At 51.3% G+C, this 15,757-nt stretch overlaps 1 protein-coding gene across 1 annotated transcript; it reads left to right on the top strand.

Annotated features, from left to right (window-relative positions):
• Window positions 1–2,451: 2,451 nt before the first annotated feature.
• Window positions 2,452–2,946, top strand: C8A04DRAFT_28763 (uncharacterized protein; the record flags this gene model as incomplete). Its single annotated transcript, XM_062780769.1, has 3 exons — window positions 2,452–2,471; window positions 2,602–2,781; window positions 2,868–2,946. 3 exons carry the CDS (start codon window positions 2,452–2,454, stop codon window positions 2,944–2,946), a joined length of 279 nt encoding a protein of 92 aa, XP_062636939.1.
• Between the last annotated feature and the right edge of the window lie 12,811 nt (window positions 2,947–15,757).

Below are 15,757 nucleotides of genomic sequence, written 5' to 3'. Positions count from 1 at the left end.
GAATCCGGCGTGCATTAGGGCGATGAGACCCTCTACGGCCCAGCCTATCCCATCGATGCCTTTTGCACCAACCACAAGTCCACAACACAAACATCCCTCGGTCCCATACTAACATGCAGGGCGTGGAGAGGGGTCGTCTCCAGCCATGATTCGACTTCTTCGACTGCAGACGCATTCCCGTCACATCCTTTCCAGCCCACGAACTGGCCCGGCTCTGCCTGGTCTGCTTCTGGGATCCAGTCCACACGATCGAACCGCTGCAAGATTCTGCACCACCCTCCAACAACCACGGCTCGGGGGCGCGTGCCTCTACTCCCCGCGCCACCGTCTGTCGTTCGGTAGTCTCGAAGTGGAGACAAGAATGAGGCTGGTGATATCAACGGGCGATCCGTTTCGTCCATTGAACCAACACACCATCACTGCAATGCGGCCCCCTACCTGCAGAATTGTGCAGAATGTGGCGTTGTGTTGGATGCGTTGCCGGGCTATTCCACCACTACGAGTATGGTAGGATGAGACCCCCCACCACAGTTTGGTAACAGTTCCGGAGTCTGGAGGTCGTTCAGAAGCAAATTGTGCGCGGGTCTCAAATTTCGAGGATTGTGTGATTTGGCCGTAGTCTGGTTCAAGTTAAAGTAGCAAGGATGGTAGACTAGAAATGCTCAGCCGTACATTATGAGGTCCTCCCCAAGATGTTGACCCCTCTCCAGTTTGGTCCCCTCGTGTCTATCAACCACGAATGCCGACGGCTACAAGTTGACAGAACATACACCATCCTGGGTTCATCACTATTTTAGACCCTTGAGACCATTTCCAGCGTTATATCCAACCCCGATTTCAAAGTTGTAAGTGGATCATGCTCCAACTAATTACATCGTCGCGGGGTGCTTTCCATTCATCACGGAACTGAACCTTAACATTGTTGTCCGGACACTTAGGCTTCGAATCCACCGGGAATAACGTCTTCATGTCGGAAAAACCCTGCGCCCATTTTGCTACGCACGGCTGCACCACGATGGTGGCGAAGGACGACGAATTATGTGAGGCCTGTCAGGTTGATGGCTGCTAGTTGGGCCCTGGGGGCACTTCTTGGTGTTGTTTGATTCCTGTTCCGCATGGCGGAGTAATTAACACGTCCTGCACCGTTGGCTTTCGCCGTGTACTGGCAATTTAAAACTTTGAGAGACGGAACCGGTGTCAGGGCTATGATGATATGATCATGAGTTTTATAACTGATTAGGGATTAGGGGGCAAGCTAGCACAACGCTTTGGCCCGGGCGGCGGTTGTTATGAGATACGAAGGCATCGGTGTGTTTTAATTATTGAATATTACTTCTTAGTTATAATTATCTCTTACCTTTAAGCGCGGTCAACTTCTCATCGACTTCCTGATGGTTATGAAATAAGCCTTGGGTACCTAATATCCCCCGAATCCCTGCCCCTGAATAGAAAAACGCACAATATCGAACAGCCATTAAGCCTACAGCCTGAGCTGATGTAGTGTACGAACGAGCCTGTTACTAACTAACGTTATGTAGGTAGTTCAGGGACATTGAAACAAATCTTTGTCTCTGGGGCCTGGAGGGCCGTTTCAACGGTCGTCTTAGTCATGAACAGTCTGTCGTCCATGACGCCTGGGGGTGGTAGTGTACTGCGGTCCTCATATAGTTAGAGCTGCCAACGCTGATGATGTCAGCAGTTCTTCCAAGGGTAAAATATCCCTTTACGATCGATAGCTTACTCATCTCAAACGACGAACGTGAAGCACGGACAACCACCCTGCAAAGCCGGAAAGGTTTGCTCAGTTGCTGATGTTTCGGGGATATTCGGGGTTTGGACCGGCTTTGGGATCAGCACCGAGATTGAGATAGTTGCGGGGGCCACCCAATCCGAATGGGAGCGGAGTGGACCCTTGGACCCCAAGGCCCGGCCCGAGAGCCAGGCACGACAACGGGCAACCTTGAAGGCGGCTGAGAGCCAGCATCCCGCCCCCGTCTGCACATGTGCGCACTTCGCCGCTTTCACAGCAGACACCTCGGACTTGATCTGTTTCTGATAGAGGCCCGGATGTAAAAATTGTATTGGAGAGGGTGCGGCGGGAAACGGTTGGTTGGTCGATGCCGACAATTGTCTGTCCCCAAGCGTTGGCAAAGTGGGCCGAGCCAACCAGCCCGCTGTTGATTGCCAGTGCGACTGACACCTGGAAGATGAGGCCCCCACTGTTGTTGGCCTTGGGTCCCTCAGAAACCGCTCCAAGGACGTGAATTACTTAATTAGTATCGTCCATCGACTTCTTTCCTTCCCCTTTCACCTTTTCCTTCTGTGTTCTTCCCTTTACCTTACTTTTTTTAATTCTTATTCCTGCGTCACCACCTTTATCGATTCCAAAGCTCCGGGAGCAGCACAACCTCATCCGTTGAACATCACCCAGCACAGACTTATATCACAATCATGTCTCAATATCAGCAAGGGTAAGTTGCACTACGCTCAACCCTTCATAAACCGACCTTTGCGATTTCCCGACCATTGATCCCAGAAGAAAAGCATCAAGACGGACCTCAATGTGAAGTTGTGCTGACCGCCCTTTTCCATCTTCCACAGTGGCTACCCCCAACAGGGCTACCCTCCTCCCCAGGGTTACCCCCCTCAGGGTTATCCCCCTCAGGGCTATCCTCCTCAGGGTGCCTACCCTCCTCAGGGCTACCCACCGCCCCAGCAGATGAACTATCACGAGCCGCCCCCGCAGAAGGAGGAGAAGAGCCGCGGGTGTTTGGCCGGTTGGTAAGTTCCGTACTTTTTTACAGTGCACCTCCTTTTATCTATCGTCATCAGACCATCTCAGCTAATACCGGGCTGCGCCTTTTCAGTATCGCCGCCATCTGCTGCTGCTGGCTGTGCGGTGAAACCTGCGAGTGCTGCTTCGAGTGCCTCGAATGCTGCTTTTAAAACGAGTCGCGTGGCACACACACACACAGACACAGACACACACACACACACACAGACACAGACACACACACAGACACACACACAGGGTCCGTGGCACGACTTGGAATTCTGCTGAGACGCGTTTCCTTCAAGCCGAGATAGCCGGCGACTGGGTTGATTGGGACCGCGAGTGGAGAGCAGTAAGCTTGGCGGAGGCTTGGAAACGCTCGTCGCTTGGCCCCTTGTCCAACGGGCGGTGGACATCGGGAGCGGAAAGGAAGAGATGGGACGGACGGGTCGGGGTTTCTCAGGATTTGCATTTTTTACATGGGGACCAAAATAAATGCTGCCTAATTTTTTTTTCTCTTTTTCTCTATTCCGACTGCAATGGAGCAATTTGCGTTTCTTCAATGTTCGTCTCACTGTCTCCTGCTTACTGACAACTGCTGCGAATCCTTGTTGTCGGGCACATATCGGGATCTGCACGGAGGTACTCCGTAGTGTAGTTGATCTGAAGAACAGCCGTTGCTCAAGGGTCTTGCCGGCCACGCAACCCGGCCTCCGGTTGTAGTTAAGCGCTCCCAAACGTATTTGTTCTGGGCATTGACGTGGCCGCCTGCGCCACTCACAAACCCGAACCTCACATGCATTACAGGGGCTGGCGCAATTGGTTTGACATGCGCCGCCTGCGTCTTGGGAGTTTCTGACTCTGTAAAATGTCTTGGGTCTCGTCGGGAATTGCGCGGGATCGCGGTTAACTCGGTGTTTACTGTGAGGTTTCATGGGGCAGTGTGAGGGTTAGGGTTAATTTCAGGGGCAAAGCAAACAAGCTGGTAGCATTACCGGAGTTAAACCCACGGAATTACTGATCAATGTAAGTGCTGTCATGTTGTTGCATGAAATGGGATAAGTGAACGACCGCCTGTGCATTTGCTATATATTTTTTTATGGATTGGCGCCATTCATCACGTACAGAATCTGGATTCCATGAAACCGGCTTGTCTTGGTGTTTGGGAGGTTGTACCTAGCATTCTCTATCAGTCTCACGGGAATAAGGTACCTGGAGGTAATTCATAATGATGATGGGCCCGTCCCGGGAAGGAATCAGAATGTGGTCAGACTATCCTCCTAGGCTCTAAGTTGAGATGCCCGTCAGATTGTTTTAAATTAAAGTGTACTTTCATGAAGGAACGATCAATGATAAGATGGAATGCTAATTAGGCCCACCCTAAGCTAGTTGTGTGGTAAGTGATCGGTCTTGGTAGTGCTTTTGTTTTATCCTCGGCGCAACAACCTTCATGTCATCGAACCCGACAACGACCAAGCTTCTGTTGACGATGAAGGTGACAGGGAGGTGCCGGGGTAGTTATAGCATAAGAGAAACTCGGCATCTGAGTTACGGGTAAATATATCCAGAAGCGACTCAAGGCATCCCGGGGAGCAAGAACAGATGGTTTAGCGGTCGGCCGAGCGTTCTGCTTTCCTTGTCTGGTCTTCGGATCGTAGTGGTTTCCTCTGCTGCATTCCTTAGATACCACTTGTAGTTTATTACTTCACTTTTCCAACTCGTAATTACATTCACTTCGACCAAGACCATAACGATGTAGCACACTGCCCACCCAGACTAGAGACGTTATGCCACGGAATCATTGGGAAATACGTCTTTGAGCCACTGAGCGCACCTTCAGCCGGGGAGCAACTAAGAGAGCCTTGAAGCTCTTCAACCTCGAACGATAATAGGCCCCGTCAAGGGAGGTTATGGGGGCACAGATGTGGGCACTGAAATAGGCATCGAAACACGACAAACCATTGGACTGCTAGATACTCGAACAGCACTTGTCATAGATATTAGACATAGGGTGACAAAAGACAATCGCCCCTTGCGGCAGCAAAATTTCTCAACGATGCAACTGAATCCGTTACACGAGAAATGACTTCACCTAACTATTTGTATCAACCAATTAACATTTGTGAGCTCTCACCTCGTCCCTAACTTTCCGTTCCTTCACCCTTAAAGCGCGTCCAGGCCTACTCACTCCCCTTCTCTGTCATCCTCGACGTTTCCCCATTATCTTCCAAGTCCCCAAATGAGGTGGTGACCAACCCGATCCAATGCCCTTCATGAATGTCTCTATCGACTTTGTTGTCCCCATCACTGTAACCGTCGGCGGTCGAGTAGAGACTTTCAAACAGGCGGAAATATGGCAGGAAAGATCGCAGCTCCACTGACCCTCTGAACAAACCGGCCGTGTCCCAAACGGCCGTAGCGTTGACTGGTTGGGGGGGATAGAATACCTTTTTTAGTACTAATTACTCTAATTATGAGGCTGCTGCTGGCGTCGCCTTCAAGGTCGCCGTACGCCTCGCCTTGGGGTCTCCAGGGTATTAATAAATGGATCTGCGATATCATCTGGATGTCGGGTCCCACCCTCACTAACACCTGTATAAAGCAGGATAGTGATATTGTATTTTATCTAATACTCCCAGAACCGCTTGGAAGACCCGGCGTCGTTAGCTTCACGATCTCACAGGCTACCATGCCTATTAATAAAATGACCCCTCCAACTAGCTCGACCAAGCCCTATTCGTTGATTACTTGATGGGTGTTTCAGGCTCGAACACCCTCATAGTAAAGTGCTTATCTCGGGCTCAAGACTTAAGTCCGATAGGGATGTTGTATTAGGGGAGTCAGGAAAGTGGTAATTAATAGAAAAGAACAAACTACCTTCTTGAACCAGCCATCTGGCCACACGAAAAAGGTAATGATCACGACACCTCAAGAGGCCTTACCCCCATTTTATTTACAACTCAAGAAGCTTAAGGGGTGATCAATTGGTCGGCCGGAGGACGTTGCTTTACCTCCTCCCGGGATCTGTGGGGCGGTGTCTTTCGGTTTAGTCGTTCCCATTGCTTTTCCTGGTTTGTTTCCCCCTATATTTAGTAACATTGATGGGCCTATTCTCTCGGGCAACGACTAGATGCTCTGGGCATACCAGTATCAGCATCCGGGCCTGACCTTTTCTGGACCTCAAGGACGATTCTAGACGAGATTTTGCTGGTTAGTCACCCCTCACGGCCCACCACGAGGAACAATCCAGCCGTTTAGTGTGTCTGAGACACTCGATGGGTGCTGGATACAACATATATCACTTGCTAGCCCTTTACGTTCCGAAAAGCACAACTTGAATGCACGAGGATAGTTTCTTGTCCTGAAGTACTGCCATTTTGTTTCAAACGAAAAGCGGACCAAGTCCATGACTCTAGTACGATATCCTGATAGGCGATCTTTCTGTAATAATGATTGCCCGTTTTGACTTCAAGGAGAGATACCGTATCTTAAAAAGAGAAACCGTTACAGTACTCTCTGCGGTTTGGACTTGCTATGCTACGGTCGGCCTCGTTAGGGTGCTAAGATCACCAGTCACGGGTAAAAGAGTGAGCTGAAAGGATCTAATTTACAGATAACTAGTTGTGTGTAGGCCGGATATCCTCTTCTTTACGAACGAGGGAGCGCCGACTACTCGATTATCTACTCGGGAGGGCTGATTAGCAAGGCCGACCTCGATGACGTCAACGTCACCTTGAGCGACACGTTTCGGTGATTGCTGTAGCACGAGGCCCTCGAGACAATTGTTCAAAGCAGTTGGTCGCCTTGTCCTGCAATGCAGCTGGAGATTCTCACGCTTCCCAGAATGCAAGGGGCGCTGCAGGGAGCGGCATCAAGGTACATACCTAGGTACTTTGTACCTAGACACGTCATAAACTAACCACACAGTGTGTATGTAGCCTGGTCGGCATTGCTAATTTATAGAACTTGAAGAACACAGCCAAAGAACATCACAAACTTCGGACCACTACACTTTAATTCTCAAACTCCCTGAACAGTCTTATGCTCCTGCAACACCTTTGACCATCAGTGTCACATGACAACCCGACGATTTTCTCGAAGCGATGATGTACCCCGCTGCCACCGCCGCTCTATTGAAAAAGCCGGAGGGGTCGGGCGCGGGGGAATCCTTATCAGGGAAAGCGAAAATCGTGTCGGGGCGCAAATCGGCAAAAGTTCACGCACATCTACCTGCATTTCGATTCCATCGATCCATCCTGTTCCAGATATGTCTGGAAGTTTTACACTCAAGCAAGTCGTAAGTGGTTCTTGTCGATTCCTCCACAACGTTTACTAATTCTGAAAGGGGGACGATGCGGAACATGGAAAATACGAAGCTATTTTGTGTAAGACGTTTCCGCCGAGCGCAATAGATAGAACAATACATTGGCTAGGATAGGGGTATAGTTCTTTTAGTGGAGGGACGATCGAGATCGGGCAGGAGGAGATGTCCAAGGAAGCACTAGCCAAGACTGATTCGAAGCGTGTCCTAGCAGGGCAACCTGTTTTTGTAGAGAAGATGGCGTCCAAGGGCTTGCCTGGTCTTCGCCAAGTCACGGACAGTATGAGCACTGGGTAGTATTCGAACTCGCCCTACCTTCTTTGGCAAAGTCCCTATCAGTTCCCTGGCGCCACCGACTTGTGGGAACCCCACTCTCAAGTGAAGATTGAGTTGTTTGACACAGAATCGGAGCGAGGAGAGGGGTGGGTGCCCAAATGTGCTAGGGGCTTTTCATGAATTATAGCACCTAGAGACCGAAATCAGTGTCTAGATTTTTAGTGTTGAAAGACCGTCCGTACAGGCTGATTTCAGAGGTGAATGTGGCTTCCACAGTTCGCAGCAACTATCCATCATTGTCAACAAGATTTTGAGTCCTTCCACCACCCAAATCAATGCCGGACAAGAACGTGGGTGATAATTGGCGGCACGCCGAGCATGGTATCCACAAGTCCGCCGACTACCCACCAAGACTTGCTTAAACCCTTGTCTACGCAACCCAGACATTAACTACCTACCCTTCTCCTGCGTCGTTCTCCTGGTTTAGCGCCGAGGCAGTTGCCTGGATCCTTTCTCGACACAGAGTCGGCTCAGGCCAGACAGGTCTGGTCCTGATGAGTGAACTTCTCGTTTCGCTATTGTCCACAATATATCATCTGCACGAATCTTGAGTATAAGCTAGAAAATACACCAAAACTCGGACTTTGGTTTACCAAACGCTGTAAAACACACAAGCCGTTCGCTCACTTTGCCAGAGTCCTAGCTGTGAGGAACTGGCCCTTTCGCAGAATACACATGGCCAACTCTCATTACTATTGTGGAGTAAGATCTCCCAATCCCTAACCTCAACCCCGACCCGACGCCAGCATCCTCTTCATCAACACAAACGACCACGGGAGAGGCTCTCGCTGGAACCTGCACTCGCCGCAAAAGACCGGCCTATTTGGTTTGTGGTTCACTCCAGTCAGAAGCCTTTTAATACGAGCCGCCGCTCGGCACAGTCGCCATGTCCCAGGATTGCACTTGGCACTGACTCACCTCTCTTCGAAAGCCGTGATATCCGGGAGGCAAGGCGCGCTGCGTGCCGTTTTTGTTTTGCCTTTGAACTTGGTGCTATTCCCTTTGTGAGTTCATGCTTAGACCTTTTCGACTTACATCCACAAGCTGGGCCGAGAGATGTCGTCATACCAATGTTTTGTTGCTAGCCAGCGAAAGTGGCCGCAGGAGAACTCGCGCTGGAGGTGAACCGTGAGTAATTCAAAACGTAGAGTACGCAAGCCTGCCTGTAGGGACCATTCCTGGTCGACTTACCTGTGTGTAGTCACACATCCCTGGCCGTGATGTGATAAGTTCACGACAGCACTCCCCGTGCTGGCTTGATAGGATCTTTAGATCGTAGCAGGTCCGCCCCTTTTCATACAAACCCACCCCTATGTCAACTCAAGGGGGGGGGGAGGGTTATGGCCGTTTTCTCTGTTTGCCTCCTCTCGTGAACGCGCAATCGGTAACACGGCGAAAAAGGTCCACAGCACCGAGCAAGACGAGACATGCGACACCGAAACCACAGACCAACCTACCTGCCACTCAGCCATGTCTCACAACTCCTGGATTTGGTTGGATGGGATGGGATGATCAAAACAAATATTGCCTCCGGCGTGTTATCCGGCGTTGTTGATCCTCTCGTGACCGACTGACCATTTATGCCGCTTCCATCCATCTATTCCCATCCCTGGACCCTTCCTCGCCGTTACAAGAGGGGGAGGGGGGCACGGCTGGGGCTAGGCTGGCCTTTGTCAAACATGCTTAACTTAATTACCGCGTGGAACGCTGAAAAAAGGGCTGAGTCAAGCGGAAAGGGGTCTCATTGGTAGGGACCTGTTGAACAAAAACAGCGCTGTGATCCCTTCTCGCCACGTTTATCTTGATTACTTCAGGGAATGGGAGAGGCCGGGAGCCGTACCCGGAGGCTTGGGACTTTCAGCTTAGCTTGGGTCTGACCAGGAGCCATTGGCCTAAATTAGCTTATTATTGATGCCCTCCGTTACACAACTAAAAGTGAAGATTTAACATGTGATGGCAAAGCAAGGCACTTGAGAGGTGTGACGACTTGCAGTTCGGTTAGGTTCTTACTCAGATACTCTTACGTAGACCTACGACATCAGCCATCTTACAAAGGAGTCATATGCTCAAACCGAACCGCCCAGCCCGTATAATTAGGTATGAATCCCCGAGCCCAAGGAACACAGCCAAGAGTGAGCATTTACCAATCCGAAAAGAGTCGGTTCGGGCCGTCAAGTGACTTACTTGGTATGACAAGACAAGTTTAAGCCACACGAATTACCACCCCCCGGAGCGGGGAGAAGGGTGCAATACCCGGGGCCCAACCGTGGCTGGTCCTGGAGCTGTATGTTGGTGGACTGTTCGGGTCCCTTTTCTTCCGGGGTGTGATCAACTGCGGTCTGCTGTCTGGGGGTTAGCTTTGAGGAGTGGTAGAAGGACAAACATGGTAACGTTGTCCGAGTTCAGGAAGCAACCAATGACTGTTTGATAGCTCATGTCGCTGATGGACAGTACCAGGAGATAAGACGGTCTACTTTCGTGCCCATAGAGGCCTAGACCGGAAGGTGAAGTGGGCGAGAGCGTGCGATGTAATCAATAATACAACCATCCACCCCCTCCCCTCTTGTTTCCCGGGAACGTCCACCTTTTTGTGGATTCAAGACATTTCGCATTATCACCTGCCGGTAGTTTTGACTACGTTCCTCTGGTAGAAGCATCGCGTCCAAACCACTAAGACAATGGTGAAGACTCGAGAGCTAATTAGGCCTGTAAAGTGTCTTACGGACAACCATCCAAGTTTCAATAAACGTTCTCTTGGCTCACTCCGACAGCCAGCGGCTAGAATGGCAGTTAGTATTTGACACTGAGGACTCAATGACCCGGTTTTCTATAACTGTTTATCTCGAGTAGAAGCTCAGAACTTATAACATACTCACCCATAGATTAATAAGGGAGGGAGAGGCACGAGACAACACACCAACCAAAATAGATGTAGTCGAAAACACTCACCTCGCGTTGTTCGACCCGGAGGTCATCGATAAAAAGGCCAAAGTTCAAAGTAACGACGGAGTTTGGGTATGGTAGCCACAGGTATGAACTTGGGCGTGAATCAAAACCGACCTGTGGTCTGTCCTCGGAACCATGGTGTTTCACCTACCTGTGTAGTTAGTTGACTGTCTTATCTATTCTAAAATAGCCAAGACCTCGGTTAACAACTTTCCTATCAAGAGATACGCCGTCTCGGCGGGCACAAGCACAACTGGCTTGGGATAGTATCCCAGAAGTCGTCTTGTCTCGGGACCCGGACTCCGGGCCTCGTATTTCAAGTGGTTGAGGTAACACCCACGGCGATAAGACGAGACATTGGTGTCGCCTCCACGAGGATATGGAAATTGGAACCGTATCTCCCTTCGGATGCTCGTTTTAATCGGGCGTTTGATTTACTTGCTCTTTAGAATAACACCAAATGCAAGGTTCTCCACGTTGTCTTCTGGCGACATCTAAAGTTGAAACTCCTGGCTATCATTCTAGACCGGACAACGCCTGCTTCTAAGCTCGACTTTCAATGACATTAGACCCAAACACTTGCTATCAACAATATAACCAAGACAGGATGCTTCATTCTACTTTGCCTGAACAAAGTTTCTCGAAACCAGACCCGGTAAACCTAATCGGGTCCGATGTAGCACAAAGTTTAGATGCTTCCGCACCGTGCTACCATTCACTCCAAACAATAATCGATACTTTATCTCCTATTGATTCCTAGCTTGTGCCAACTACACAGCGTCCATCATAGTATAGATATACCTACTGCCACCCTCCACGTTCTTTACAGGAGCCCTCCGCAAATGTTTCGGGCCAATGCAACTGGTGTTGGTGACTAGCCGCTAACATAGAAGAGAGGATCACCACATGCAACATTGGAAGGTAATTATGGGATGGGATATCAACTTTAACACAAGGCTATCAAAACACTGGCAGAATTCGGGGCAGGGGGGAATTTTGGATAACTATCGGTGTCTCGGGGATATACGAGTGCTCCTGTGTAGCATGTTGATTCCCTGTAGAAGCAGGTCCGTGGTAGTTGGTAATAATATCCATCCGGGGGCTATGGAGCCGAGAAGATAAGGGAGCTGGGTGATGGAGAATGGTGTTCCGGCTCCACGATCCCAACGGCGGGCTTTGGAATGCGTGCTTTGATAATGACTGAGTCAAGGGGAGAAGTTGAAGCCTGTGGTGATTAGAGAGGAGTGGCGGGGATATCTTTAAAATTCAACAGACAAGTTCTTTGGCGTGTCGTATTTCTACCGAAAACTTGGGGATATGAGGTAGGCATTCGATAACCCTTCACTCGGAGGGCTTCACTAGAGTGAATGATAACGTAGAACTTGTTAGTGAAACTGGGCGAGACGAACTCGAATGCATCATGCCATGGTCTTGCTTCGTTGTTTTGTTGTCGCCCACTGTTTTGTTTACACTCAGGGGCTAGTTTACACCCCCGAGGAGATATCGAAGATGGTACTTGATTACAACAGTTAAGCCCTGGCCAAGTCCCGATTCAAATGTACCTGTTACCAGGAAAGCCCAAAGCAAGAGCCCATCTAGAAAGGGATCAAAGGTAAATCAGCCGCGTGTATGTACGTTGTTAGCATCACTCCTCCCCAGTCCACGAGACCCGTCTATCACCAGCACCCTTGGTGGTGCTGTGGTTCTAGTGTACGACATGCTTGACTAGGGCCGTCCAGCTACCCAACCCAACGTGTCAACCTACCATCCGCAAGTGGGCCAGGCCGCCGCTCAAAGACGTGACGAAGGCTTGTGCCGATGCAGGAATTGCACTGACTAAGCTAAGGACGACCACGCAACCCACCTAGATTTCACCCAAGAAATCACCCACGTGCCGAGCCGCTTCCAGGGGATTGGTAGCCTCCAAAGAGAGAGAACTTTCTTCGACGGGTCGAGACACCTGCTGATCGACTGCTTTGCGCGTGCCGCGCTGGAACTAGTGAGCGTCATGGGCATATCAGTAATTATGTATAATTCGATTTGATATCTCCGTGGTGGAAGCCATCGACGTAATGTGATCCCGGTCCAGTACCTGGTTTCCTCGCCCCTTTATTACACTAACTCAGACCTGGGGCTTAATTCATGGAGTAAGTGCAGTGAAGGTACCGAGGGAGCAAGACATGAACACGCTCCCGGCTCGTGGTCAAAAGTGGGCGAGAGCCGCGATCTCGTCCCCATAGCCGACGTTGGCCGCCACTGGCGTCACAAGGCCTGGAATTTCTGGAGGGTGTGATGGATCGGTAGGTGGGGGGCTGAAGGTGCGCGGTTAGAAATGCAGAGAGAGACATTTTGGTTGATGACGAAGCTCCGTCGGGATTCCTTGCAATTCGACGACAAAAGTCCAATATACACGACGGTACAATATGTACATTGTTAAGCAGGACGGATCAGTTCGGGGTGATGTTCGGGACAACCAGATGGATGGAAAACTGGCCGGGATTCTCCACACCTTTTACACAGTACAATACTTCCCTTCGTTTTTTGCCGTACTATTGGTTTTGCTGATGCCTCGACATTTCAAGACCTTGTTGAGACCGGCAGGGGGCTCTCGCTATTGCAGCGGCTGTTGGGTGGTGGTGCTGAGCTCTCTTCCCGTGTTATATCCCGTTGGAGGTCCCATTCAAGCCTTTTAGGTTGGGGGTCAAGGGGTACAGAATATGGGTTTCTGCCTGCCGGGCCGATGGGCTCCCCATGGGTCGTCATGAACTTTCCCGCGCTCGCCCCGGCAAAGTCGGCACCATCGGAAATAAAAACAGGAGGGCCAGTCCGTCCTTTGGCGGGCCCGCAGCGGAAACTCGGGGCGCGACGGACCCTTTGTCCAATCAAAAGTCGCTGGTACGGGGTTGGTCCAACAAGGAAATCCCGAGGCCTCGGCCCCATCTCCAATATCATCTTTTTTTTTGATGAGCGAGCCGGCCGTGTGCTTCGTACTACATAGTACATTAGAATCGACGGCTCGATGACGGTCATAGGACAATTGGGTTCGGGGTTATAGGTGTCTCCTTGTTTCCCTCATTCCTAGTAGAGATAGCTAAAAGTGGCTGACACCGATACGCGGAAGCTTCCCGCGTTTCTGTCCCCGTCTGACAGGCAGGAATTAACGTTACTGCGGAGGGACTCGAGGGAGGCAAAGACGCATGAACCGACCGCCGTTCAAGGCAGGCGAGCGGTGAAAAAGGCCCCGATCCCCCAAGGCTGACTTGGTAGCCAATGGCCGTTTCGCTTACTGCGTCGACATGGGAATGATTTCGCCATGGAGGTTTCTTTCCGTTGGACTTCCATTGGCGGTTTGAACTCCGCGGCGCTGCAACTGCAAGGTACTGACGGAAGCGAAGGCAACGCCGCTCGTGTGTTTTTCATCTCAGAGGTCTCAGAGGTCTCACGAAAGCGTGGTTGTCTTGCCCGTCGCATCGTTGTCTCGTTAAAGGAGGCCAGATGTGGAAGTTGGTCCCGCAGTCACAGCTGAGTTCGATTCGCTGAAATGAGACTCTTACCGGTCGAAAAAGGGTTCAGTCCAGCCTTGCCAGGGTGCGGTCGATTTTGCCCTTTTCTTCTTGACCGTGTCTTTTCTTCCCGACCGTGATATCTGCATGTTTTGGAAACCCCGCGTCACACGACGGTACGGGTTCCGTTGCGTAACACAGCAGCGTGATGGAACGACGTGAACAGTCGGGTTTGCCACCTAAACTTCGGAACTTACACATGGAGAAAGAGGGCACGATGACGATCGCGGGATTTGTGCGTGTTTTTTGGTCTCTCCCTACTGCTACAGGGCGAGCAACTTGCCCGGAACTCGAGCCTCGTACAGCCAACAACATCGTGTATGAAATTGGTTTCTGCATAATTAGTCACGAGCCAGCTTTCCCTGTCTGGCTCGAGTTGCATTCGCAGTTGTGAACAATGAACAGTCAGCCATCGCCAACAAGTAAGAAAATCCTGGGAGCCCGGTAAGGATGTTGACCACCGAGAGGATGTGAGGCGAGGTTGATGCTGCAGCCAACAAGCTGCGTCCTATCCCCTCCGGCAACGAAAAAAAAAGCGGGAAATGCATATGCACACCGCTTGTTGAGCATTCAGGCATTTGTTTCCGCCGCTGGTATGAGTGCGGCTCGACTTTGCCTCTCGACTGCTTCCGCCCAAAGAAGGAGAAGGAGAAGCGAGGAGGATCGGATCTTCGTGTTCCACAGCATGGGCGGTTTCGTCGGGGCACCGCAGACGCACCTTTGCGCCGCGTGGTTTAAATCATGCAGCAGCAATCTGCTGAGGGGAAACTCACCGACCTCCCGGGAAGGAAAATCACTACTTCGTACTGATTCCTCACTCCTTCACGGGCGTGTCTCCGCCCGGCTCCCAAGTGGGAAAAAAGTATGACTTGGCCATTGATTTCCACGGATCTGTCAAGAGGAGTCGGGCGATAGCCCCGATGTTTGCACTTCAACAAGGATCAATGCCGGAAAGATCGATGGCTTGACGCGGGGCAAAAGGGATCGCAGCGGCAAACTGGGGGAGACCCATTCTTGGCGTGGAGAGGAGCATCATCCATTCTTGGCCCGCTCGATCATCTCTGCTTCGAGAAACGCGTCACACGAGGGATGCCGGATACGTGTAGATGGGCTTTTCTTTCCCGACCTGAGAGAGAAGAGGAGGGGGGATGGGCAAGGAGGCCACGCAATTCCTTAACCCGAGATGGACAAAGCCAAAACGCCGAGACGGGAGATCGCGGTGCCAAGCCGGTTGAGAAAGCTTGCGAGCCAATTCTGAGGCCTTGCCCAGCGCCCATGAGGACTCTGTGTGTGTGTTCGAGTGTGTTGGCAAGGCACCGACCGATCCCCCGATTTCTAGGCGCGTTTCGTGATGGTTGCTTGGTCCAACTTGCCAAGATGAGCCCTGTGCGGACTGGGCGGTGGCCGGTGAGCGAGCGGTGACTTGGGCGGAACGGTTTCTCATTCGTGTTCCAGCCTTCCAAAGGGGGCGGCAAGGGGAGAAAGAAGCGCCCTTCGCCCAAGGGCAGACGGCCAGGCGGGTTTGTTGGTGTGTCGAAGCTTGTTGGTTGGCGCGGCCACGGGGTTGAGGGTTTGGCTTCGTCTTTTTCTGGACTCGTGCAGCTGGCGCTATGACAACTTCAGTTGGCGAACCGTCATCCTTGACTACCGAACGGAATTGAACGTGGGGGCGCGATTATTCTGCTCGTGTGCCCCCCCAGCTTCGTGAACCAACCGGCCAGGTCTCTGGCGATATTCATGGTCTGTCTCTCTCCCGGGGCCGTTCCCGACCACCGCGAACCGCGGTCCAAAACGCCGTGGCACCTTTTGTCCTCCCCC

Source organism: Dichotomopilus funicola, assembly GCF_033296635.1.
Source record: "Dichotomopilus funicola strain CBS 141.50 unplaced genomic scaffold C8A04scaffold_32, whole genome shotgun sequence".
NCBI classification, from domain to species: domain Eukaryota; kingdom Fungi; phylum Ascomycota; class Sordariomycetes; order Sordariales; family Chaetomiaceae; genus Dichotomopilus; species Dichotomopilus funicola.
This window is presented reverse-complemented; position numbering and strand designations above follow the sequence as displayed.